The 25,171-nt window shown below is 43.4% G+C and overlaps 1 protein-coding gene across 2 annotated transcripts; it reads left to right on the top strand.

The window, feature by feature from the left end:
* Positions 1 to 24: 24 nt before the first annotated feature.
* On the top strand, positions 25 to 23,900 carry lasp1 (LIM and SH3 protein 1). Of its 2 annotated transcripts, none has more exons than XM_054759686.1 (8): positions 25 to 348; positions 8,653 to 8,747; positions 14,189 to 14,273; positions 17,137 to 17,244; positions 19,165 to 19,231; positions 19,342 to 19,418; positions 20,052 to 23,404; positions 23,567 to 23,900. In XM_054759686.1, the coding sequence occupies exons 1-7, from the start codon at positions 280 to 282 to the stop codon at positions 20,223 to 20,225; spliced, it is 675 nt and encodes a 224-aa protein (XP_054615661.1). In that variant the 5' UTR covers positions 25 to 279; the 3' UTR covers positions 20,226 to 23,404; positions 23,567 to 23,900. The 2 variants fall into 2 exon arrangements, with proteins under 2 accessions (XP_054615661.1, XP_054615660.1); XM_054759685.1 differs by having other exon boundaries at positions 28 to 348; positions 19,339 to 19,418.
* The last annotated feature ends 1,271 nt before the right edge of the window (positions 23,901 to 25,171 follow it).

Here is a 25,171-nt window from a genome sequence, read left to right as displayed (position 1 = left end):
AGGTGAGGGGAGGAGGGAGGCGTAGTGCGCGCGCCCACCGTGTCTGCTGCCTGCCTGGTTTAGTGTGGACTGACAGCCAGCTGTGTGCGGCTACCACGACAACAACAGCAGCCTCTCCCCGGGGAACCCTCGCCGAGAACCTTCACACCGTGTCGGGACCGGTCCTGTGTTACCGAATCGTATATCGAACACCTGTCTGGAAGGGAAACGACGCCAAAAAACCCAAACGGTAGTGTCGTCGTCGGTCGCTAGCTAGCTAACGACGAGCATTCCTCCAACATGAATCCGCATTGTAGCAGATGTAACCGAATCGTTTACCCAACGGAAAAAGTCAATTGTCTGGATAAGGTAAGTGCACTACAGTCCATTTTACTCCATCCTGTTTGTTTTTTTCAACACATGTAATCAATCGCCACCGTTGTTTCATCTCTGCAAAACGGACACCTTGCGCTATTTTTGTGAATGAATCGCGCACCCCGAAGGGGGAACAGGTACCTAATCGTTAGCATGGTGAGCTAACGGCTAAACTAGCTACCGTAAAGCTACCAGAGCAGTGTTATTAGGTACATTGTTAAAAAAACAAAAAACTGTGCCATCGAAATTTGTCGTTTGAGGCTTCGTTCGTCTCACGGGGTTATTTTAAACCTACTCGGTGAGGCTTCCAGCGAGCAAGGACCAGACCGGGGTGGTCAGGGCCTGTACTTCGATCGCGACCGATCGAAACCGTTACCTTGGCGCCTGAAGCACCCCCCCACTCCCCATTGAAACTTCTACTCGTTTAAAAATGCCCCTTCCCCCCCTTTTCATATACTCCTATCAACAATGAAACCGATCGGATATGGTCACTTCCTGTTCAGGGGGTGCCATCGGCGGGGGTTTAGTGTCCACGCCTGTTTAAGGGGGCAGTGTGGGATTGGGTTAATCCCGGTGAGGAATGATTAGCTTGTCTTGATTCACTTTCAATCCACAACCTAATCTGACACTCAGGTGGTAAATCCCATCAATTGTGTCCAGTCCCAGCACTGGAGCACATCAGCACTGCATGATTCTCCGCGGGGTCGTTTGCTGGATTATAAAGTGATTATTGGATGTTTAATTTTTTATTCTTTGGTTGGAGGTGTTCACTTAGCAGTATGTAAACCCACAAGCCAGAGCATGCATGCATGCAACAGCGGCATGCTTAACTCCAGCTGTGGGTGTGGTCTGATTCTCACAGCAGAGCTTGAGGCCGGCAGATAATTTGTCTAATGGACGCCTGAATTGCCATTGAAAATCAATCCCTGTCAAGGCCTGCTTGTTTGTTGACAGACGAGAGCGCAGCGCATTATCTTCCAGTAACATCAGCTCCCTCTCCGGTGCGTTCTTCTGAGATGCACGGTGACTAATGCTTTCCCTTAAAGTGCTTCAGACGGCTGTGCTGTTTCTGCTTTCCTCAAAAGTCCCTCTCACAATGTCGAGGCCTAAAAATACAGTGGTGCTTTGCTGCAAGGCTGCAATTGATGTGCCTCCACAAGTGCAACCTCTGTGCGCTGTGGAATCTGGCCCGAGGAAGCACATTCCCCTGCAGACAGACCCTCCCATAAAACATGCTCCGTCAGAGGCTTGCCGCGCCGTCTCCACGCCGTCTCTCTTTGCTGCCATTCTGCATCAGCACTCGCTCCCTTCCAGAAAAAGGCCAAAACGGCCTCTCCCTTTCCACCTCTCTGTGGCTTGTTTTTTATTTAAGGGTTAGCTCAGGTGAAGAGTGGAGTCGCTGCCGCCGCCGCCTTCTTCTGCCACTGTTGTTTGTATTCTCAGCCGCTCGTTGAATGTCCTCACCTGGCAGGCTTCTTTCCTGCATTTTACGTGCACGGTCTCAACCTACAAAGGCTTGTTTGTCTGACAGCTGCATTCCGGTCGAGCCGGGCTGGGCCCAGCCGAGGCAGTGCTGCAGGAAAAAGACAGGAAGTGAATGCTGCTCGGCTTCTTGTTGTTGGTAGTTTTCCGCCTTTGTTTGGCCTTCTTTTCACACTTAAAACGCTCGTTGTTACTAGTCAGCGTTACTGCATATAGGTTGGTTTCCCAAAGATGACGAATACTGTGTGTCCCAGCAGCTTTTTGGTGCTGAATGTAAAGCTTGTTAAACGGAAGTAAGAAGAATTATTGGCGAAAAACGGGTCACTACAAGGCAGATTTCAGTATCATTAAAATTAACATTTTTATATTTGTCAGTCGCTGTCACGTTAATAGGAGTCTGTACTTTGTAGAAAGTGTACATTCCACATCAATTCTGCCTGTGTGACTGCATTTTGAATCAGTGCATGTTTCTACATGCAGGTGAAGCGCCACAGTCCTTTTCCACTACCACATACCTGCCACCTACCTACCTTGTAATAATGGAAATACAGTATACACAGGGCTGCAATCTATTTGTGGTGGGTTTGTGGGGAGGGAGTTGTCCTAATTTGCGTAACTGGCCATGACGTGTTTGCGTGTGATTGTAATGGCTGCTGCAGGAGAGACGAATAACGTTGTGGGAGACAAAAAGTCAGTAAAAAAACATGAAAACCACAAGATTAAAAGAGATTAAAAAGATTAAAACTTACACGTTGATGTGTCTGTGTAGGCTCTCAGTCGTACAGGAGTTGTCCATCGAGGGAAAGGCTTCTTGAGACGTCATCTGTAGCGAACTGACGCTGACGAAGCTCTTCGGATGAGGAGCGAAACGTTCGACACTTTCTTCACAGAAGTACAGATGATGTCTCAAGAAGCCTTTCCCTCGACTTACACGACGCTGACGAAGCTCTTCGGATGAGGAGCGAAACGTTCGACACTTTCTTCACAGAAGTACAGATGATGTCTCAAGAAGCCTTTCCCTCGACTTACACGACGCTGACGAAGCTCTTCGGATGAGGAGCGAAACGTTCGACACTTTCTTCACAGAAGTACAGATGATGTCTCAAGAAGCCTTTCCCTCGACTTACACGTTGATGCAGCTTAGACAAACGGCTTCTCTAGTCTGCTAGCCTCTAGCGCTAGCCTGACGACCAGGCTAAGGCTACACTGTGCCTCCCATTTCATCTGTTCATTTATCATCTTGCATTATCATACATTAGTGGTGAGTACCTATGCATTTTTAGTCTTAAATATTTGTTTGTTTGTGAAGCCTATTGAAGAAAGAAGGACAGGCTTCTGGAGGTGAAACAAATAATTAGTCTTATTGCAAATGTTGATCTGAAATCTGAGGAGAATGTCAAGCTAGCAGGAGGGGAAAAAAAGACATTTTAATCGGTGTGTTAGTTACAGTCATCCCTTCTTTATCGTGATTAATTGGTTGCAGACCCGACTGCGATAAGTGAATTTTGGCAAAGTAGCATTCAATATTAATACATGGAATATTTTTGTAATTAGAGTATAGGACACCTGTTTGACTTTACCACTATTAGAGCCACGTAGACATGAAATACCACCCCTATGGTCACGTTTACATTCCTGTTATTCTTTGTTTCCACCACATTGCTCAACTGTAATGCGCAGGCTACAGGATCACTGCAGGGACACAAGAGACGGCCATGGCTTTAAACATTAGCAAGCTAACTAGTTAGCTTCGAATTTATTTACTGTGCTGTAGGGTGGGAAACGGAGTAGGAAGAAGGGCAAAGAAGTCAAAAACTTACCACTTCCACAGTGAATGTGTCGTGTCGTGTCGGACTTGCCATGGCTGACTTCTTACAGTGTGACGGTAATCTACTGTACTTGCGTTTTTTTTTTCCCATTCGCTGGTGGTCTTGAAGCGTTACCCTCGCAAATAGTGGGGAGATACTGTATTCCTTTCCTGCGTTGCAAGAAGATCCATTTGTGGTTTTATGGTCATCTAAACACTTTAATAAAAAAAAAAAAAAAAAAAAAACGTTTTCTGACATTTTTCCTGTCGTGCTGTCATCACATTGCATTCAATGATTAAAATAAGCGTAATATCCTGACGGATGTTAAATTCTGTTAATTACTGAAACTTATGCAGTCATATAAACGTATTTATCCAATGTTTAATTATGTTATTTTGCAAGCGCATTAGCTGCACCGCTTACCTTTTTATCGCCACTTTGATTGGAATTTATGTGCAGCTTTTTCTGTATTTAGACAATTATTTCAAGGACTGATTCAGATTTTTCCAAATGACAGTCACAGTCACCTGAGTGTGCTTCTTCTTTTGTTCTATTTGACTCAACAAGGAAGCAGTTTAGTTTTATATCGTGTTTGCTTTGTCAACCTTTTATTTACACAGGCCCAAATAATCCTCCCTCTGCTTTAAAAGTGCATACATGACAAAGTGGAAGTGGCGGTCTGATGTTAAAGAACTGTCTTTATTTTGCATGTGTGGTGTGAGAAGTGTGGTAATTGTACGCTAAGCACATTTATGAGCCTAGCATGTCTTCTCACATCATTGTCTGCTTGCTTTAAGCAGCCCAGACAGCCCGCTTTTGCAACATGTTAGTTTATTAGGAGTATCCAGATGTCAACTACTTTTTTCTTTCGGCTTGCGTTACCCTGTGCACGAAATCATAAGACTCACCAAGCCTAAACAGCTGTCGTGAAACTTTATTGTTGTATTAAATTAGTGTGTTTATAATGAGTCACGCCCATAGCGACTGAAGATGTACCGGCAAGTGGACGCTGCGAGGCTGACTGAGCATGTTTGCTCATGAGTGGACGCACAAATCTAACCTACATACAGTACAACACGCATGTAGTCTATATTCAGACACATGCCTACGTGCCCTTGAGCTGTGAAGATGCAGGGAGACGAAGCAGTTTTTTTTTTTTTTTTTTAATGACTGTTTCTAGGGCTTCATCTCTGCAGTGTCCTCATTTTCCATCTGACTGCCAGGTCATGTCTCTGTAAGCAAATGCTTGCACTGCTGGACGGCTTCCGTTGTACGTGTTTGGGATGTTTAGCTCCGTCCCACCAAACACAAAGTTCCAATATGGCACAATGTAATGTTGTCACTGGTCATTTTTAAATTATCATTATTTTTAGACTTCTTGTTGTCTTGTTGTGCTTTAAAGAAACTTTAAATTGTTTTTCTGCTGTTTTCATGGTAGGCCATGGAAGAACAGTTGGACTTAAAAAAATAAAATGAAATTAATAAAGACTGAAAAGAATCCATCAAGTCAAAAACATGGCATGCTCGCTCACTCCACAATACATTCATGCATGTAATAAAAGACAAGTCACAAGAAAAGTCAATTAATTAATGCAACCGCTTCTCCCACGAGCTGATGAACGATAGCCAGCGCGCCAGGGTAGACGAGCCAACTCGCTCTGGCTGGCGAGGCTCGCTAACTCGCATGAGTCCTTGAGTGATGTTTGTGATGCAACTCCTTCAGTGTTTTTTTTATTTAGAAATTAGATTGCATGTTACTGTGAATTGAGATTTACCTTTTTTAGCCCTAATGGCATTACATTTGGTATACTCACTGGTGGCATCTGAGTTGTGGTTGTTGTCTTTTGCTGTTTCAGTGGTGAGAGGCGAGCAAGAGAACTTTAATAACTGCAAATTATGATGAGATGACACACACTTTTGGGTTGAGGAAACATTTGTTCTGCACCATTTTTGAAGACCAGTGAACACAATGAAGGGAGTACACACCTTTTGGACATTGTCTTGGGGTTTGGCACTGTGCTTTACTTTGTATAACGTACTCGTAAGCGCCATCGTCCATATTGGGTCTTTGGTTTGTACGTGTCCAGGTAAACACAGCCGTTATAAAACACAACAGCAGGATAGATACGTACTTGGTGCAAGTCATGCAAGTCGTGTTTAACACTTCAGATTTTGCATGAGCGACGCTGAGCCAGTAGAGCCGTGTGTGCTTGTGGTTGACGACGAAGAGGAAGTACTCGGCGGCGTGTCGCTTTTACAGGTGGACGAGGTTTGTCCTGGTGGAATGCGGGTCAGCAGGTTTTTGTGTGGCGCAGAAGTGTGTGTCTATGCAGGTCCTATCAGCGGAGTGCATTGAGAGGGGTAGTGTTGTTTGTTCTGGGAAGGTTCCAAAGTCCAACCTCAGCTGACCTTTTTTTGCGTTGAATTAAAACTGCAGAGTACATTTCAGCATTTACTGCCACAGCTCAGAATTTATTAGGGGTGCACGATAATCAGCGGGCCGATATATGAGGAATTGTGAAAATAGCTCGGATAACCAATAATTTAAAGAAATGCTGCAATGAGGTGAGATTACCTGTGTAGTGCTGGTGAGCCAATCAAGTGCTCCTTTTTCCTCTTGCCTGCGATGTTAACGGCCTGTCGTAATGTCCCCTGAGCGCACTTGTAAATAAACATTCACTGTTCTAGAGGAAGGCATTTGCACCAAATGCTCCACGATGAGGGGAAAAAAACATCAAGCTTTAACACATCGAACCTTATCTGCCAGCATCTCTACGACGCCTGGGGCGTGGGGCTTGTTCCTATCGCCACGGCGTTTGAAAAGTGCTAAAAGTTTGCCATAGATGACCCCAGGGCTGAAACGATCAGTGATTTCATTATGGATATGATGGCGGAGGACAACCACCTTTACCAGTCGTTGAAGATACTGAGTTTGTTGAGAAGCAGAAAGTTATTGGTATCAGCTTGAAAAAAAAAAAGTGCATCCCTAGAATTTACCATCTTTTTCAGGAAAGATAGGCCTCTAAAGTCACCCAAAACATCTATGAACTCTCTTTCTGCATGCGTTACTCAGTAAGACTATCAAAGACGGCTTTTTCGCAGCATTGTTGCTTAACTTCTTTTTACACTCGTTTGTCCTTTTCATAACAGCTACGCCATATGTCATATGTCGTACGTCTCCTCATAGGTAATTTGAATGTTTTTAGGGTTTGATATCTTCTTTCTACACATGTATGACGGTTATTAAAATGAATGGACCTTTTTAGAGGTTTCAGTGCGACAGTGGCTGTGCACAAAGTCACCCTGCTTTTTATGTAGCTGTAGGAGACGGTGCGGCTGCAGACGTGGCAGCCACCACAGGAAACGCAGGAAAGGAAGTCCTGCTGCAGATCCAGAAGGGATTTGCCCTGCACGACAATGAAGCAACACATGTGCTTGACCCGCTGTCAGCGCTCTAGGTGGTCGGCTGCATCCAGACGCAGAGAAGCATTTCTTGTTTAAACCAGCCTGAAGCCAGATCAGCGCTCAATTCAGTAACAAAGTGGAACTGCTGTGTTTTGCTGTGATTGTGTCCGCTCTCCAGCGTTTTACAATTCGACGGCAGCTTGATTTATTGTGTGTGTCGCGCTACATTATCACACTGGATCGCTGCGCGAGTGGGAACAGGGCAGATCCTGCTTTCCTCCGCCATGTTGGACCTTTTGTCCTCCTATCTCCATGTTGACCACACCAGTCATTCTCTTGCTTTTTGACTCCTAATATGAGTAATGAAAGACAATGATAAAGAGGCCAAGTTGAGGACTTGTTCTGGCGTTCCTTCGTCCCCCCTCGCCTTGTCTTTGCACTCTTCCTCCACCCCTTCCTTCCTTCCCTTGACAACAGCGTTGGTCTTTTCTCTCTGCCTCGGCCACCCCTCCCTGCTCTTTCTCTTTTATTCTCCATATATTCCACCCTTGTCTTCCCATTTCTCCCAGTCCTTCTCAATGCCTCGCTGAACCCTCAGGCATGAGGACAGGCCCAGTGCCAGAGGAGGATGGGAGGGGAGGGAGGTTGGCTTGGGTGTTGTTGGGAGGGACGGGATACTGGCATGGACTTTTCAGGCCTATAGAGATAATTACAACACACGTGGAGGTGTCAGAAAAGTAGTTTTGGGATTACACATTGTCACACCACACAGGAAAGCAGCTTTCTTTCAGACAGGTAATATTTCACATCAAAACCAGCGTAATTCTTAGTTTAAGAGCTAATTTAGTCAGAATCGGTTGAGTGTCCATCAGTCGTCACACACCTGCTCCCTGCATTTATTATCCAAGGTTGTCTACACTTTCTATTTTAGGGGAATATATGCCAAGCTGTCTGAACAATCTGCATCTTAGCTTTGTGTTGGCAAAGCAAAGGTAACCTTCCTGAAACAGTACATGCAGCAACGATACAATATCGCTTCAATTTCCCTGGTGCGTACGTCCCTTAAGATAGCCGCCATTTTGACATCAAATTGTTGGACAACTCAAGCGTGGCAGAAGATTTTAATTAACTGTCTGCATTGACCCAGCAGATACTTGGTTAAGGACGCAATTAGCGCTCCAACTAGCTTGTGTCAACAAGATCTGAGGCATCGTGTGTCTAAATAGGCTGCATCTTCACTTCAGTCCTACTACTAATCTGCTGAGGTCTCGTTTGAAAGTATCAAATACATTACATCCTCACTTTTTAGTACAATCCACAGCAGCCAGCCCTGCCCTACAGAGCTATAAACAGCCACCATGCAATTTGCTTGCAAAATGTCTACTGCAAGCGACAGCTACTGTTTCCACATCTCTCCTCTGTTTTCAGTACACTACTTTACTTTTCTCTATGTCCAGCCCACTGAAGCCTCACGCTACAATTAGCTTTTGTCTGCTGTGCTCCACGTGTGACTGTGTTTGGAAATGTCTCCTGCTCTATTTATGTTGACGTGGTGTTGTTGTTGTTTTTTTTTTTCTCACCCCCTTCTCTCTGTTCCCCACAGTACTGGCATAAAGGATGCTTCAACTGCGAGGTCTGCAATAAGACTCTAACCATGACCAACTACAAAGGCTTTGAGAAGAGACCATACTGCAATGTGTAAGTCTCATCACCATGTACTTTTTTGTGCCTCGCGCTCATGCTTCAGCCTGCATTAGCAAGCTGTAAATGTGTTTGTGCATGTCGTTACCCAACGCAAGGCCCCTCTCTCCCTCCTCCTCTTGTTTTATGGGGGATTCGGCGAACCACCCCATCCCTCACAGAAATGGCCTGTGTATGTGCTGTGTGGGAAAGTGCCTCCCACCCCTCCCTCCTCCGCGGTGAAAAGGATGGTGGTTTTTGTTGGGGGGGGGTATAATCAACAAAGGAAATTCCTCAAGTTCCTCTGGAGTGACACAGGAGGACACAGCGCTGACTAGCTTGTTCACTCATCCTCACGCTCCACACTAAATCCTCATCTGGAATCTGTGGAATCTCCCATTAGAATGATGTTCCTTCTTTTGTGCGTACCACCATCATGCAGCCAGCGTCATGAATCAAAATTGTGATGTCACTAGCTAATAAACAGCTGTTATTACTGGATTTGCCCTCCAGTTATTTCAGCCAGTGTTAAAATTAAACAACATCCTTATTTCCTCCTCTTAGTAAGAAACAGCTTTCATTTGCCGCTCGACCTATAATTCATTTTCATGCATGAGGATTTAAATGTTTTGGCTTCAGCTAGCGCCCACACAAAATATCGTCCAACTTTCCTTCATAAGTGTTTGTGCCCTCTTGAGTTTATGGGCCTGCAAATAATCTTGGTTAAACAGTGTGGTCGCATGGATTTATGAAATCATTTCAAAGTTCTCCCACATACAGGTGCATGTCATTATGGCTTTCATTAGATGCTGAATTTGGGGGTTTTATTAGCTGTAATCTAAAATCGTCCAAATGATTAAGATACTGTATATATTGTTAAAGCTCAGTGTCTGTAGTGAATCTGTAATATATATTAAAAAAATACTTTTTTAATTGAACGACTGAAATAAATTCACTTTGGCACGGTTTCCTGCAGGACTTCAATCTATCTGTGGTGTTTGGTTGCAGGCAGGGGCCTAGATTATGTCCTCGTCTAATTTGAAGAATTGGCCATGACGCAGAACTTCGGCCAGAGTTGAGGTTTTCAAAGACTCCCAACTCCGCGCGTGCGTGTTGGCGGGTATCAGTGAGCTTTTTGATTTGTCAAAAAATCTGTGACATTATCATGTTTTTATATGTTATTTGACAACACATTGTGAAGTTATTGTCTGACGGCATTCCTTGCGGGAACTTTGTAAATAACAGTTTAAGTTACGTGTTTGTTGTTGGCTCTTAGTTGTTGTTACCCACATAGAATTCATTGTTGTTGGGTGTTAACTTACCTGTTATGTGTTGTGCTGTTTATTTTCCGTCGTTGACTGCCGTTGTTCTGTGCTGTCAAGCTAGTTGAAGTGCCTCTGACCAGTTCCTGTTTGGCTCAAGATCGCCACAGTATTGATGAACAGGTACGTTATGTTAAAAAGCAGAGGTACCATACCATCTACTGTACGGAGTTGTAACGACAAGCTAAACAGACAGTCCCGTTATGTGTTTGTGAGCAAGGGACAAGAGAGCTCCAAATCTATCTGTGGCGGGATGCCGTAATATATTGTAAACGCTGGTAACGTAACAGAACTAGCAAGCGTCTGTTTAAGATATGTTATGCTGACTGTCATTAAGCGTGTGTGTTTGTGGTACTCTCTATGAAATGTGTTAATAGAATGGAACAAGACAGGCAAGAACCTTATGGTTCACGAGGCTCAATTTCAGCGCCCGGCCGGCACAATGTCTGCATCTGTGTTTCAAATCCTCGCATGACGAAGCTTGTAACCGGCCACCACATGTTTGGACTGCCCGTGCAAGTCGAGCACAGATGTTCCTAATACCGCTTACAATGACGCCGTTCACTTCTGCTCGTGTGTGCCCCAGTGTGCAAGGCGATGCAACGGGGGGCCCAACAAGTGCTCTGCAAACAGCCGTGGATGGAAATGGATGTGCTTTATCCGCTCGCAGCCCATGAAAAGGCCTGTTGTGACCTCCTCAGCGTCTGTTTACCTCCATCAGTGACGGTGTGTTTTTATTGTGTTGTGTTGATTTTCCAAGGAAGTTGGTGCATATCCAGGACTTTGTTTCCACTTTTCTTAACATTCTTTCTGGGAATTTACTCTAAATAATAATGCATGGATCTGAGTATCATCATTTTCCTTTGAAGGTTGACAATTTGGTGCCCGATAGCATATCTTGCAGTCATCTACGACTATGCATTTTAGCGATTGTAGAAAACACTGATACAGAGTACCGCTGCTTTTCCGTCTCATCATTTTCTCGTATTATTCTGCCTATCGGTCTTTTTACGGTAGCACCTGTTGTAGTCGTGCTGCCATCTTTTTCTCACTCCAGACCAAACTGGCATCTCCTTTTACTTTCCCTGCTTGAGTTGTCGCGGCGCCAGCAGGAAGGAGCGAGAGCCCTTCAGAGTGTGTTTATTTGGCCTCTTCCCGTTTGTTTAAAATGGCCCTCATGAGTGTAAACATCAGCGGACGAGCTTCCCACCGAAGGAACATTTGAGGAATGAGCTCTTTATCATTGCTCTTCTATACCGCTGCTATTGTTGTTTCTTTTAAATGGATGTTTTCTGCACTGTAGCTCTTCCTTGATTAGACATGAGTCATTACATTACATTAGGAGGTCCGGAATGTACACAGAAGAATTCCTCCTTGCCCCTGGAGGCTGTGGGAGCCAACGGCTTATTTAAAGCAGGGACAATGATCTTGATCTTATGTTTTGCTGTAAAAACACCCCACTTACCCTATTTCACTCTCATGTGTTGCCTTTGTGCACAACTATATTCTGTCATCTTCAAAACAGCTCTAGGCGTAATTTGTAATACCAACGTTAATTCATCAGTTATAAAACTGCTCCACCACTAAAAATCCCTTCCTTTGTAATTGTTTTCATGCTGCTAAAGTTCTACCTGTTGCTTTGGTGTGATTTCACAGCATGTCAATTCCAGTTTCACCTGTTTTTTTAAGCACTGTTTGACCCCAGGATTGGGAGGAAAACTACCCAGAACTGGTTTAGTGCGCTGAAGTGTTTCTTAAAATGTTGCCCTTTGCTGTTTCCAGGTTGAATTCCTCATCTCCTGCTCCCAGTATATGAACATCTCTCCCCTCCTGCGCGTGTGTGCACGTTAGGGTTGGATATTGGATATCAGATGATGTTAAAAAATATTTTATAGTATTTTTAAGTGCATATCATGCAAACATTTAAGCAGTCAAATTCTGCATCTTTTGAGCTGAAGTGCAACCAAACTTTCCAGCATTTCCTTGGATATCGTTTGTGCAGGTTAAAATCTTAATGTCAAGAGTTGGGCGGCGGTAACGATATCTCATTTTTGCACCAAAATGAGGCACCGATATCTACTTTGTTTTTTTCAGTCTGGTTACTACAGTCTATATCAGAATCTGCACCATTATGGTATCGAGTTTCGGTATGCATTCCTAGCGCACGTGTGCATAGCCTCCCCGACACGCAACACTCATAACTTAAAAACTGTACTTTGCTTCTAATTTGGTAACTACTTCTTTAGTGCTCACACTTTGTGCATGTGCCACCCAGCCAGGTCTGTGACTCATTATTGGGTTACGCAACCTGAAAGACAGATGAGGGTTCTTGTGACTCACTTGCATGGTTGCATACACACACACACACACACACACACACACACACACACACTTCAACGTCTCAACGTGTCACCACGCTTTTATATATGCTGCACTGTAACTTGTGTGTGGTTGTAAAGCAATTTTGATGGCCCATTAGTGCAAGGACAATTGCTGAGGCCACATTAGTGATGGCTGGAAAGTTGTTAAGAGCCGCTGGGTGAGGCCACGCTTACGCAGTCTTGCTTCAGACAAGATGTGCCTTTGATGCCGACACAAAGCAGAAACCAAGACAGTAAATTCCCAGATTACTGCGGTGCAATTCAATGGGAGAATGTTATTTTGCCTGAGATTATTCCCAGTTACAGTCGAAGGAGACATATGGAGATACGTGTTAAAAACATGGCCGTGTTTTTTTCCTCATTTATTTCCCCAGCTTGGTGAGCTAGTCACTGTGCACGGTCCCTTTTAGCTAACATAGTAAAAGAAACATCTGCATTTGAAACGTTTCTGATCAACAACAAGGATGTGTACCAGCATTCAAGTGCAAGCGTGCAGGGTCAAGCATGCAGGCTTTGAGTTGTGATCTCGTGCTCGGGGGATTTTTTTTGTTTGTTTGATTTTCTTATTATTTTTTTTCTTTTTTTCTTTTTTCTTTTTTTTCTTTTTTTTTTTTTAGGTCATAGAGCTTTTAAATGGCAATGACTCCTGCTCACTGACTCCTTTGGTCTTCAAGTGTTTTCTGTGTAACAGCTCTTTCTGTAAAAATCACCGAACATGATACTTCATCACAAGGGGATTATAGGGGATTTGCTGTATTATAGCATGCTGTCAAGGAAACTGTAAACAAGCGGCTTAAATGGGCTACCCCACCGGCACAGTGCGTTAGATGATATTTGAGGTCACCCCCTCACCCTGAGGCATGCTGGGAATTGCAGTCCATATGAGTTGTTCTTTGCCATGTGTCTCAACTGCCCTATGGGACCACGCTGAGATGTTCAGCATAGAGACACGCTATTAATACTCACTTTTGGATGTGTTGTTTCAGTAAACATGGTTCAATTCATGACTAAATGTTTTTTTCCCATTGCACAGTGATGGAAGTGATAGTTATAATCAGTATTTTTGAGAATAGATGGCTAGAAATAACAAAAATAAATACTCGCACTGCAGTTATTATCCTCCACAGGCTCTGCTTGGCTGCAGTGGCCTGTTTTCTTGCTGCCCTCAGTCTCCTTTTGAATAAAACGTTTTTCCCGACACTGGCCAACAGTCACATACTGAGAGATTCTTCTCCTATCGTTGCTGATAGCACGCTTTGCTGTGTGTTTTTTGCAGCTGGTGCTGTGCAGCAGAAAAGTAGCATAACTACCCAGTCACAAAAAGGCTTCCACCATTCACGCTCATGCGGTTCCTCTTCCTGTTAACCTACCCCAGAGCCACCGGACCCATGAATATGTGCCTGTGTGTGTTGTAAGCTTCTTTTCTCCCCGCACACACACCTGCTATGGCTCTCCCCCAGAGCACTGCAGCCTTGAGGCTCCTGTTACCAACGAGCCTCACTTCCTCTTTCAGAGGCTACCTTGCCTCCCCTGACACCACATGCTTTTCTTCAGGGGCTCCTAACTCAACTTAAGGACCACTGTGAATAACAAATGCCTCAGTTTGGAATCACAGGCTGCTCACTGCCTTTTTTTTTTTTTTTAAATCCAGTCTTGAAATTGTGTTTACAAAAAAAAAAAATCTGGTGTGATGAATGCTTGTTTTTATGCCTGTTCGCGCTCATTGCAGTTTTGTGTGATTTTTTGTATTTTGCAGACACTACCCCAGGGCGGGCTTCACCCCTGTGGCTGACACTCCAGAGAACATCCGTCTCAAACAGCAGACCATGTTGCAGAGCCAGGTAAGCCCCTATGCCAGTAGCAAGATCTACAGCTAAGTCAAACTCCAGCTGTGGAGCACACACACACACACACTCACTCACTCTCACACACACACACACACACACACACACACACACACACGTTGGCACAGTTCCACAGAGGGAGGCAGCGTGCTTAATGCGAAAAGCCTCGCTCGAGCTAACCCTGAAAGCGTGTCTGCAAGTGCAAAGGCCACTTTATGATGAAGCGATCAGCGTATTTAAGATGAAACACTGGTCCGGTCAGTGCAGCCATGAAACTGATTTACCAGGCTCACTAGTGGAGATTAGTTCTCGGCCATTATAGTTACACTGCTTATTTACACGCGTGTGAGAACAGTGACTACTTCATAGTGACGCTATCACGGCTGTTTCAAACAGGAAACCCACATATGTTCTTACAAAAAGCACCCTCATTAGACCAAAATATCCTCCTTATATGGGTCATGTGTTACTATTACCCCGTAATAGAAAAGTGGCTCCAAATGGGAATTGGACAATGTTCTCAATTTGGCAGCCAGAGGAAGAACACATTGCATTTGTATTTTTGCAGTAATGGACTGATGAGTTATTTATTCATTGTAAAGTATCTTAAATACTGTCCTCGACTTATCTGGGTGTTTGTGTCACCCACTGCAGATTAGACCACACTCTGCACATGTTAAAGGGGGCTTTGTGGCGTATTGGGGTGACAGCTGGTGTTTTTTAAATGTCAATTGTGCACAAAACAGAAACATACATCTAGTGAATCACTGCATTAACAGTAATGTTGGATGAGAAAAACAAGCACACTTATCTCTGCAGGACAGGAAGCTATTCTTTCACGAAGAATTACCGAATCTTAGACCATTTCCCTCCTTTTTTTATTCTTAAATCTAGCAGCAACAGCACTTTGCTGTTTTCAAAAGTGGTTGCAGATAAATAGAGTGCAGAGTGAGTCATCATGGTAGGAGATAAATACGAACTACGAAGAGAGAAGAGGAAGAGAGACAGCAAGGCACCAATGCAGGCAGGCAGGGCGGGAAGGGTGAAAGAAGAGGAAGACCTAGATGCAACATCCCCTGTAAGAATAGGCGGAGGAATGCAAAAAGAAGCGAGGAGGAGCTCCTTCCAGATTTATATGAGACGACCACATGGAAAGCAGTAAAATATGAATGCATGCGAGAGGCGCACAAAGGGACAAGTAGAGCTGGGTGGGGAGCAGAAGCAGCACCGCAGTTGGAGGAGAGGAGACAATTGAAGAAATCGTAAGCGTTGCATGTTGGAAGGATGATCACATGATGAGGAGCAGCCCTCACCGTGGGTGGCGATGGCCTGGCATTGTGTGGAAGCAGGGTGGCGGCTTGCAGCACAGGAAACGCGTGCAGGAATCCAGAGGGCAGGAAGTGTGAAGTGATTTGTCGTCTTCTAAATATCCCCTCCACGTAGAGTTGCTTCAAAAGTAAAAGCCCCCTCAAGGTTCATGTCTGCTGGAAAGTGACGTAACCTCTAACCTGCTGGGGCTGGAAGACTAGTGCAAACACACACACACCCTGACTTGTATGCTACCTCTCCTCCTGGCCATATATGGTTACCACCGTTGGACTTCACTCCCCTATGGAAGAGGAAGTGAGCGTCACCACAAAAGACGACGCAAATACACACTGGGTCAAGCCTGACTGCACTTTGCTAACACCAGAAACGCTGTTTTAACGCTATTCATACCAAACCCAGAACATAATGAGTCAACTGCATTTAGAAATGAAGAAAAAATGATAAATATTTGTTAGATTTTCACGGCCTGTTAAGCACATCTATGCATTTTTTTTTTAAATCAATTGAAAATACATAGCTGAAGAAACTGTGATTAAAGAGAGGAAATTACATTCTAAATATGTCAGGGATGTAACAAATTTGATATCCGATTATGATCCGATTATTGTGTCCAAAATATCACATTATCATTATTATCACGGTATTGTTGTATGTGTGTTAAAAATGTTTCCAAAGTACTGATACACACTGAAGTCTAACAAAGTTTTAGTAAAATAAAAAACACCACTCGCAATATATCGTACTTTACTCGGCCAAGCCCAACATGGCAAACTGCGCATGCGCACCCTCTTCTGAATGCTTGCTGCTTACCAGGCTCGAAAGGGCACGTCATCGCGCACTGAATTGTGGGCCAGGGGTGCCGTTTTTGAGAGCAAGAGCTTTTGCTTACACCACAATTGATGCTGTGTGAGTGAGTGAGTGAGTGAGAGAGAGAGAGATATATACAGTTGAACTAATAGCTGTTTCCCCAGGAAATAAGAAATGTCACTGGTCTGTGAGTTGATCGAAGTACGGGTATCAATCCCGGTTTTACTATCATTACGATCATTTTCATATGGAGTTTTACCGCGGTTAATCATTAATACAGCTAATCGTTACGTCCCTAATACAGTATGTGATGATATGAGGTTATGGAAGTTCTCTTCAGTCGTATCGTATGACCAGTTGTAATGTCTAATAATAGGATGTCTTTCACAGTTAATAGTTGATATTTGCAGGTGGTCTAGTGGTTAGCATGTTGGCCAACACAGTAACAGTCTGGAGATCGGGAAGACCTGGGTTTGATTCTTTCGGAGTTTGCATGTTCTCCCCGTGTGTGCGTTTGTTTTCTCCGGGTACTCCGGTTTCCTCCCACATTCCAAAAAAACGCATGTTAGGTTAATTGGTGACTCTAAATTGTCCATAGGTATGAATGTGAGTGTGAATGATTGTCTACATGTGCTCTGCGATTGGCTGGCGACCAGTCAGTAATCTGAGATTACATCTTCCCAGCTAATTTGGTGTATTTTTTTCCCCTCTATGTCCGGTGTAGGTTCACTACAGGGAGGAGTTTGAAAAGCAAAAAGGGAAAGCCTTCAGCGTGGTCACAGACACGCCAGAGTTGCAGAGACTTAAGAGAACGCAGGACCAAATCAGCAATGTGAGTGTCAACATTTTTTTGTCATCAATTCCCACATGGATGCCCTCGGACGCACTGCAACAGCTTGTGGAAAGTCTTATTTATTTATTTATTTTCCTGGGTACCCCCATTTGAGAACCAGAGTGCATTTTCCTTCTGCAGAAATAGTTTATTCATCAGCGAAGCTATATTTCTGCTCTCTGTCCCACATCAAGAGTCATTAATCTGCCTGTAAATAAGAGCAGTGGAGTAGAAACACACATGATTTATCCCCTGTTCCCCTCCTCTTTGCCTCACTTCCCATGGGAATCTCTCTCACATACACATTACACATGCTTCACTACATGTAATGACACAGTCAAAGTGGAGGGTGATGGCTAATCACTGAGATCAAGGAAGTGTGCAGGCCGGAGAAAAGGTGCATTACATGTATTTATGGGTGCGCACACACACAGAAACCCACATGATGGTGATGAGCAGGATTGAGGCTCAACGCCCGAACTGAGACATCTGCTTGCAATCAGTGTGTTAGATGAGTCCTCCTTCCTCTCCTTTGTTGTCTGGGCACATCACATTCTGACATGTTTTGCTTCAATTTGTTCCTTCCTCCTCAGACCTGTTTTGTAACGCCCAGTTTTCTACGCATAAGAAGTGAGTCCGTTTGCTCTACACTGTATCCAACAAAGCTACCCTACACCTTACTGACTCACTTTAAATAACCCACCATGGGGACTAAGAAAGTTCCGTGCACCTACAATTTGGTAAAGAAGGTGATAAACACTATTGAATTCAAGAGAGAACTCATAAAGCGTAAAGACTGCGTCCTCTTTCCTTCTGTTTTTCCTTTCCACTCCGTCTTCGCCACTGAGATGTAAAAATGTTAAATGTCCATTGATTCATTTCATTCATCATTTATAATTTGTCATTGTCTGGATATAAAATGGTAATTATTTTCAATAAAAAGTGGGGTGTCTGGAACAGTGATTGATTGATTGGATTTCCTATTGGGACAAATTTCTTTGGGTTTTTTCTGCATTTTGGTTTTCGTCACAACAAAAACCGTGGCACCACTGTATTTCCATCACTCCTCGTCTAGCCTCTTGCATACTGGGGGGGGGGGGGGGGGGGGGGGGGGGGGTTCTCCATGCACAGCATAGGTCACTTCCTGTAAATCCTCACCATCTGCTTAACACGTCCCTCAGAAACAAACCCAAATAATCTCCCTCACACACACACACACACACACACACACACACACACACACACACACACACACACACACACACACACACACACACACGAAAGAAGCAGCATATTGCACTTCATTGTTCTCTGCATCACTTGGCTCGCCGTCATCGCGCAAACACTCGGTCACTCGGCCCAGCCTTTGCAAATGGACTCCTCCGCCGCCAAGCACAGTGGGCCCTTTGATGGTGGCCGCGAGCCGAGCCGTAAATCTTGACCCGGTCCGCTGTGAGTCAGTTTGGTGACAGGCTGCTATTCATGAAGGGCCAGCTTCATCAATGATGTTTTTTTCTTTTCTTTTCTTTTTTTTTTTTCTTTTTTTAAATGTGTCTGCTATCCTTGTGACACACAATTCAGTCCCACCTGAGAGCGTGAACATGATTGAAAGACACATGGTCACTCATGACTCCCTTATTTCCTCTTCAACGTTGCTGACGCATTCTCGACAAAAAAAAAACAACCTAGTTGCCTCCCTATTTTTTTTTTTTCACGCCTGGTGTGTCAGCGACGGTTGCCTTGTGACTGCGCGCTCACGGTTTCCTGCCGCCAAGATGTCACATCCTGTCAGTGTCTCAAGGCGCCGCTGCACTCTGCCCCCACCCATCAGGCTTGGGTGCAAGTGGGAGCCATCTTCTGGAGGAAAAGTGAACTGCATGTTGAATTGTCTTGATTTGTGCTGTTTGTGTGCTGTTGCAGATCAAGTACCATGAGGAGTTTGAGAAGAGCAAGAGTACACATCATCCGCAAAGCAACCCCACTCCAGGTAGTCCAATACTAGTTGAAACCAGCCCTTAGTGATCTGCACTGCTAATTTATATTGTCAAATCACTCTGTGACAACCAATCAACATTTTGTTGTTGTGTTTTCCAGCAGCTTCTCAGAACTACCACCATGATCCTACCCCTGAGCCCGTGCGCCAGGCAGCTGCCGCTCCACCTCCCAGCGCTGTGGTACGATCCAACTCGCACATTTCAAAGTTTGACAAGAAACCTACAGTACATAGAATGCAAATGTGACTGTACCATCTGTTATTAGCTCCCCGGGGGCTCGGTGAGAATATAAGATGTAGAAAAATCTCTTATTTTTGGAAACAATGGAAATAGTTCAGGGTCATTCCAGGGTCAAACTGTCGCCATTGTAAAAGCTTTGAATTGTAAAGTCAATGTTTAAAGCCACATGTTAACATTCTTAACTGTCACGCAAGTGGAAAAAGAAGCTCACCACTGTTTAATAAGATGGAAAATACCCCCCGAAAACCTAAACTCATTCAATCCCAGCCATTTTTCAAAAGACAGCCCCTTCACTACCGGCCATTTTAGACCATTTTGACTGACCTTTCAAGGCACACAGAATATTGTGTTCTATGGTTATATAAACATGGAACCTACCAAAAGAAAGATTACACTCCCGTCTCATATCAGGAAAAATGTTTGTTTCTACCTTTTTCCCTTCTTTAGTAGTCAGCAGTAGAACATAGGTAAGTTTCAGGAAAATATCAGTTCCCAACTCGAAAAGGGAGAGGAATGTTTGTTTTGTTTTTTCCTCTCCATAAACTAACCGGGCGGCACGTCCTCCGCCCACAGAAGCGGTACAGGGCGGTGTACGACTATGCCGCTGCTGATGAGGACGAGGTGTCCTTCATGGAGGACGATGTGATCGTGGACGTGCAGCTGATCGACGAAGGCTGGATGTACGGCCGCGTGGAGCGCACCGGCCAGCTGGGCATGCTGCCTGCCAACTACGTGGAGGCCATCTGAGAGCAGCAGAAGAGGAGGAGGAGGAAGAGAAAGAGAGGAAAATGTTGAAAGGATTTAAAACAAACAAAAAAAAAAAAGCCCAGTGCCATCTCATCTTAAATGCCGCCTCTCTTGATTTAACCTAATCTGATCCCTTTTGAGACCCCCGACCCCTTCCCGCTCTCTCTCTCTCTGTTTTTAGCTAGCTAACCCCAAGACGACTTCTGTCCACCTTCTTGTCTGTCCTTGCTGATGTCTGTCTCTGTTTGGATGTGTCTCCTCGTCCTCCTGTCTCATCATGCAGCTCCATCCTCGCTATAGCACTTAACATTCCCGACTTCATGCGAAAAACCAGGAAAAAAAAAATTGGAAGTATCCTTTGAAGATGATGTTTATTCACTTTAGCGCATTCTTTTTGTTTTTCTTTGCCAAACTGGAAAGTGCGTTTAATCTCCAAACTTAACGCTTGAACACTTGTACATTCCTTTGACCTCCGTCCCACTGCGAGGTTTTTAAAAAATAAATATATATATTTATAGACCCATCTAACTGATGTTACACCCACTCCTGGTGCACAGTGCTGCATTGTGGGTGATGTTGTTCAACTGGAAACTGGAGCTCCTGCTGTCGTGTTTTTTTGTCAGACACCTGACTTCCTGTTTGCTCAAAATTGGCTTTTTGTCACCTTTTGTCTACAAAGTTAACATGTATGTTAAAAAAAGAGGAGCCAAGCACAACGCTATCATTTTTAATCATTTTAACTGTGACACATTTCAACTTTTTTTCTTCCTGTCCATCAGATGAACGAATAGTCTTACCTTTATTAAATGTTTGTCCTCCTCCCCCTCACACTTTCCTTCCTTTGCCTTTGTATGATGCTTATTTTCAAAACAAACAAAAAAGTGTATTAAATGAATAAACCAGCAGCTCAATTTGTGTAGTCGGGAGTTGGATGACGCTCGGAATGAGGTGGTGACAGAGCAAGCCGTTTGACCTCAGCGACTTTAAAACGAATAGCGTGTCACCTAGCGTAGCGCGACAGCCGCCATTCCTCTTTGTAAATATTCACGTTCTGATTGCGATTGAGAGAGGTGTGGTGTACGGGGCTCTCTTTATGTAGCTAGGTGACATTTTGTACCATGGTGTATGTATCATAGGGGTCAACTGTGGAGGCCATGACCTGTCCTGTCTGCGTGTGATCTGGGATTTTTTTAACGGATGTATGAAATTGTCAGCAGAAATTGTATGGTTGATTTTTTTTTTTTTCTTTTGGTCAGTTTGGGCGTTCACTCATTTTTTTTTTCTATAGCAAGGAATGCCGTTTGAGAGAGTAGGGCCCTACTGCAGGCAAGCATAGGAATTGATGGGTTAGGGGTGGAAGTTTGATGACATTTTTATAGGCTAAAGCTACTAATACCTGTAGCTTTCCCGATTTTACATCCATTCTGGACGTGCTTTGTATGGAGTTCCATGGTGTGCGTGTGGAAACGGCCAAAGATGAGCAGTGTTAGGATGATCTTGAGTGGAGGTGCCATGTGTCCAGCCTGGGATATTAGTCAGTCAGGGTTTTTTGTTTTGTTTTTGGGGGTGTTTTTTTGCGTCAAACCTACCCACTGAAAACGTAGCACCACTTCCTCATCCGCTCTTTTGTCCTCATCCTCTGCTGAGCTCGCTTTTCCCTTTCGGCCTTCATCGTCCAGCCCCCTCCCCATGCTTTCTTACTCATCATTCCGTGCTTCTCGTCATTCCGCTTTAGATTCTGTAGGAATCATGTTATCTGCAGGTGGAGCGTGCAGACCAGTTTTGTGCATTTCATCTGGACATTTTTTTAAATATAATTTTGTTATTGTTTTACAAAATGGAATAAAGATAGCTTATGCATATTGACACCCTATCAAAACTTAAAAAAAAAATATTAAAAAGTACATTCTCAGATATTAGGACCTGATATCATCTCCTGTCACAGCTCATCTGTACTGATGATTCTGCAGAGTCAATAAAAATGTCATTTTTCTCAAGACTGTTTAATCCTGTGCAACGTTTTTGCTGCACCCCAGTGAGAATGCCTCAGGTTTGGTGTGTTAGTTTTGGGCCTTCAGCTACAACTGGACTTCTGTGTGCTCTCATTTCTACCATTAAATTTCAGAGGTAAGGGTCCCCACTCTCACAGCTGATACACCACGTTTGACTTGTCTTTTAATGTTTACATCGCCGATTTTGTTTCTGCGTGTACGGAAAAGACATGTGGTTAGCATTGACGCTAACTCTCGCCCCGCAATTTCACCTCGTATTCTGTGTATTAAACAGCCCAACGTTTATCACCAGAAGCCGCAGTGAATCGATGCTTCAACGCCACACTCACTATTTGGGCCGTAAATGTTTGTACGCGTACAAGTGGGACGCTGAAATGCTCATTTGTTTACAATTTCTTGGAAACTTCCGGGTTATGTACTTCTAATGTAGCTTCACGGCCTGTCGCATCTATTGTGTTTTCAACGCCATCTGCCGGAAAAACTCCGCTACAACAGCAGCCTTGTTATTATCTTTATAGATTTAATATAAATAATGTGAACAATATTTAACCAGCAATACATATGAAAGTATTTCCAAAGACAATCAGCGCATTAATCATCGCGAAACTCCAATATGAGCAATGAGTTTTCCTAGGACATGGTGGAATTGGGTTTAGTTTGCCCTGGCTTTGTTTTCCTTGGCGTCTTTTGCCTTACACGTTACACCACTGAAACACATGTTTCACTAACCTAACATAGAGACGCAGACATTTAAAAGTTGATTAATATTATTGGGATTAAACATATGGTCATTAACTATCTTATTTCGTCATCGAACACACCCGGGCACTCCTTCCTGGAAAACAACAGGGCTTTCTTCCAAGTGAGACAGCGCCCATTTCCGAACACGTCCGATTTTGGCCGATCTTTTTCATCGGCTCCGCCTGCTTTGCCACGACTCTTATCCTTGAACTCGATTTACTCTTCTGTCATCACTGTCATCATGGTGGACATTATGGTGTTGATGTTCTTCGCCATTATGGCCTTGGTCTTCCTCTCTTACATCATCTACATGCTGTGATGATGGCGGCAGAGTGGAGGAAGAAGAAGAGGAGGAGGAGGAGGGAGGCGAGCATCCCTGCTCTCTCCATCATGGAGGCTGGGCGAGGAGGCGTTTAATTGCATACGGTAAATATGAGTATTTTGTTTTATAAAGCTAATAATGTGGGTTATTGTGGCGTATTATAGATTAATAATGAAGAATTCTGCCTGTATTTGTCTTTGACACGTGCAATAGTGATGCTAGGGAAGTGAAGTGTGAAATGTGAGCACAGCATCATCTGTTTTCAGGGAGGAGACCCAGTGGCTGGACCATGATGGACTCTAATGTCAAGCAGAAGACACGTAAAGAGGAAGCTCTTCGTCCCTTCATTCAATCCACATGCTCTCCTTTCATTAACCCTTTGCAACTAGTGTTGTTATGATGGCAGTCCAAAGAGGATCTAGATTTCGCACTGTAAAATGAAAGTTATTTATTCCACCGTGTTTTAATGTCCAATCAGCTTCCACGTCAGGACAAAAATATATATATTTTTGTTTCTAAACACAATCTTCAAGCGTCAACTGTAGTGTTTGAATCCGGTTATTTGTATGTGTTGAATAAAGATGATTTCAGTGAAAGCAGTGTCGTTTATACTTTGTCATTGTTGATATCCCTGGTTTCAGACAACACGGGAACCAAAGGTTGGGTTGGGTGATACCACATTTTTTTTGGTATCAATCACAAACATTAAATGCAAAGCCAGTATTGTCGACATTTTACTCGGACATTATTCCAGATCTCTGAATGATTTTGATATTTTTGCCTTTAATTTGTTGATCAGGATTCTACTGAAGCAATCAACAAAAATACTGTATTTGTATTGATAATGTAAAAAAAATCACCAAAATAATACAATTATTTCCATTTATTGCATAAAGTCAATAGTGCAAAATAACTAAATAAAAGCAAAAACTACAAAATAATTTGACTTTTTGTCCCCAAATCCATCCTGTGTCCAACAACTTGTGCATCATATTAAAATATATTCAATACATTCGAACAACACAACAAAAAACACATCCGTATTTGTGACAAACAGAAGAGAACTGGATCTCGAAATGATCACGCTAGTATCGATCGAAAATCCGTACTACCCAGGTATCCGTCATATTTCGATCCATCCGCTCACCTATGGAACAGATATTCCTTGTCATATTCTTTTTCGCCCAGCAGGGGACGTCGTTTGCCTGCACTAGAGTGAAGTCTAGAGTAGCGTTGTGTGCCAATATGTTGGCACACAACCCTATGTCTCACTACCATGTAGTACCGTGTTGGCATATACTGTATACTTCAAATAATTCATAAAATATTAGGTACAATCAATCTAATAATCTTTTTTTCACATTTACTATTTATTTTAACAATATTTTTATCATTGTGGCTGAACTTTGCATTTGACAGCTGCCTCTAATATTTTTTTGACCCTCTGAAAAAATATGTAACAATTATTCTTAATAACATTTCAAATGTGTTGAATAGTTTTCTTTTATATTAAGTTAACATACATTTCTTTTGAAGGACGTTTATTTACTGTAAATATTACGCCTTCAGTTCATCGAGTATGATTTTTCAGCAAATATGTATGGACTTCTCCAGCAGGCCCCCGCAACCTTAAAAGAGGAGAAGCGGTATAGAAAATGGATGGATGGATGGATGGATGGATGGATGGATGGACTTATCGATACATTGGCATTGATTGGTGTGTAAAAAAAACCCAGTAAAAACACCCCAGATAAAACATATACTTTAAGTATACATTTATTAAAATGAATAAATAAATTTGAAATTTTTTTTATCAGTGCACAATATTAATTAATAATATGTATCTTTTTAATTGATTATATTAATTTTAA

Source organism: Dunckerocampus dactyliophorus, chromosome 18 (genome assembly GCF_027744805.1).
Source record: "Dunckerocampus dactyliophorus isolate RoL2022-P2 chromosome 18, RoL_Ddac_1.1, whole genome shotgun sequence".
NCBI classification, from domain to species: domain Eukaryota; kingdom Metazoa; phylum Chordata; class Actinopteri; order Syngnathiformes; family Syngnathidae; genus Dunckerocampus; species Dunckerocampus dactyliophorus.
This window is presented reverse-complemented; position numbering and strand designations above follow the sequence as displayed.

Coding starts and splice junctions, on each gene's coding strand:
- lasp1 (XM_054759685.1), top strand. CDS start 280: ATGAATCCGCATTGTAGCAGATGTAACCGAATCGTTTACCCAACGGAA. Junction 8,748..14,188: donor AAGAGACCATACTGCAATGT/GTAAGTCTCATC, acceptor TGTATTTTGCAG/ACACTACCCCAGGGCGGGCT. Junction 19,232..19,338: donor GCAAAGCAACCCCACTCCAG/GTAGTCCAATAC, acceptor TGTGTTTTCCAG/CAGCTTCTCAGAACTACCAC.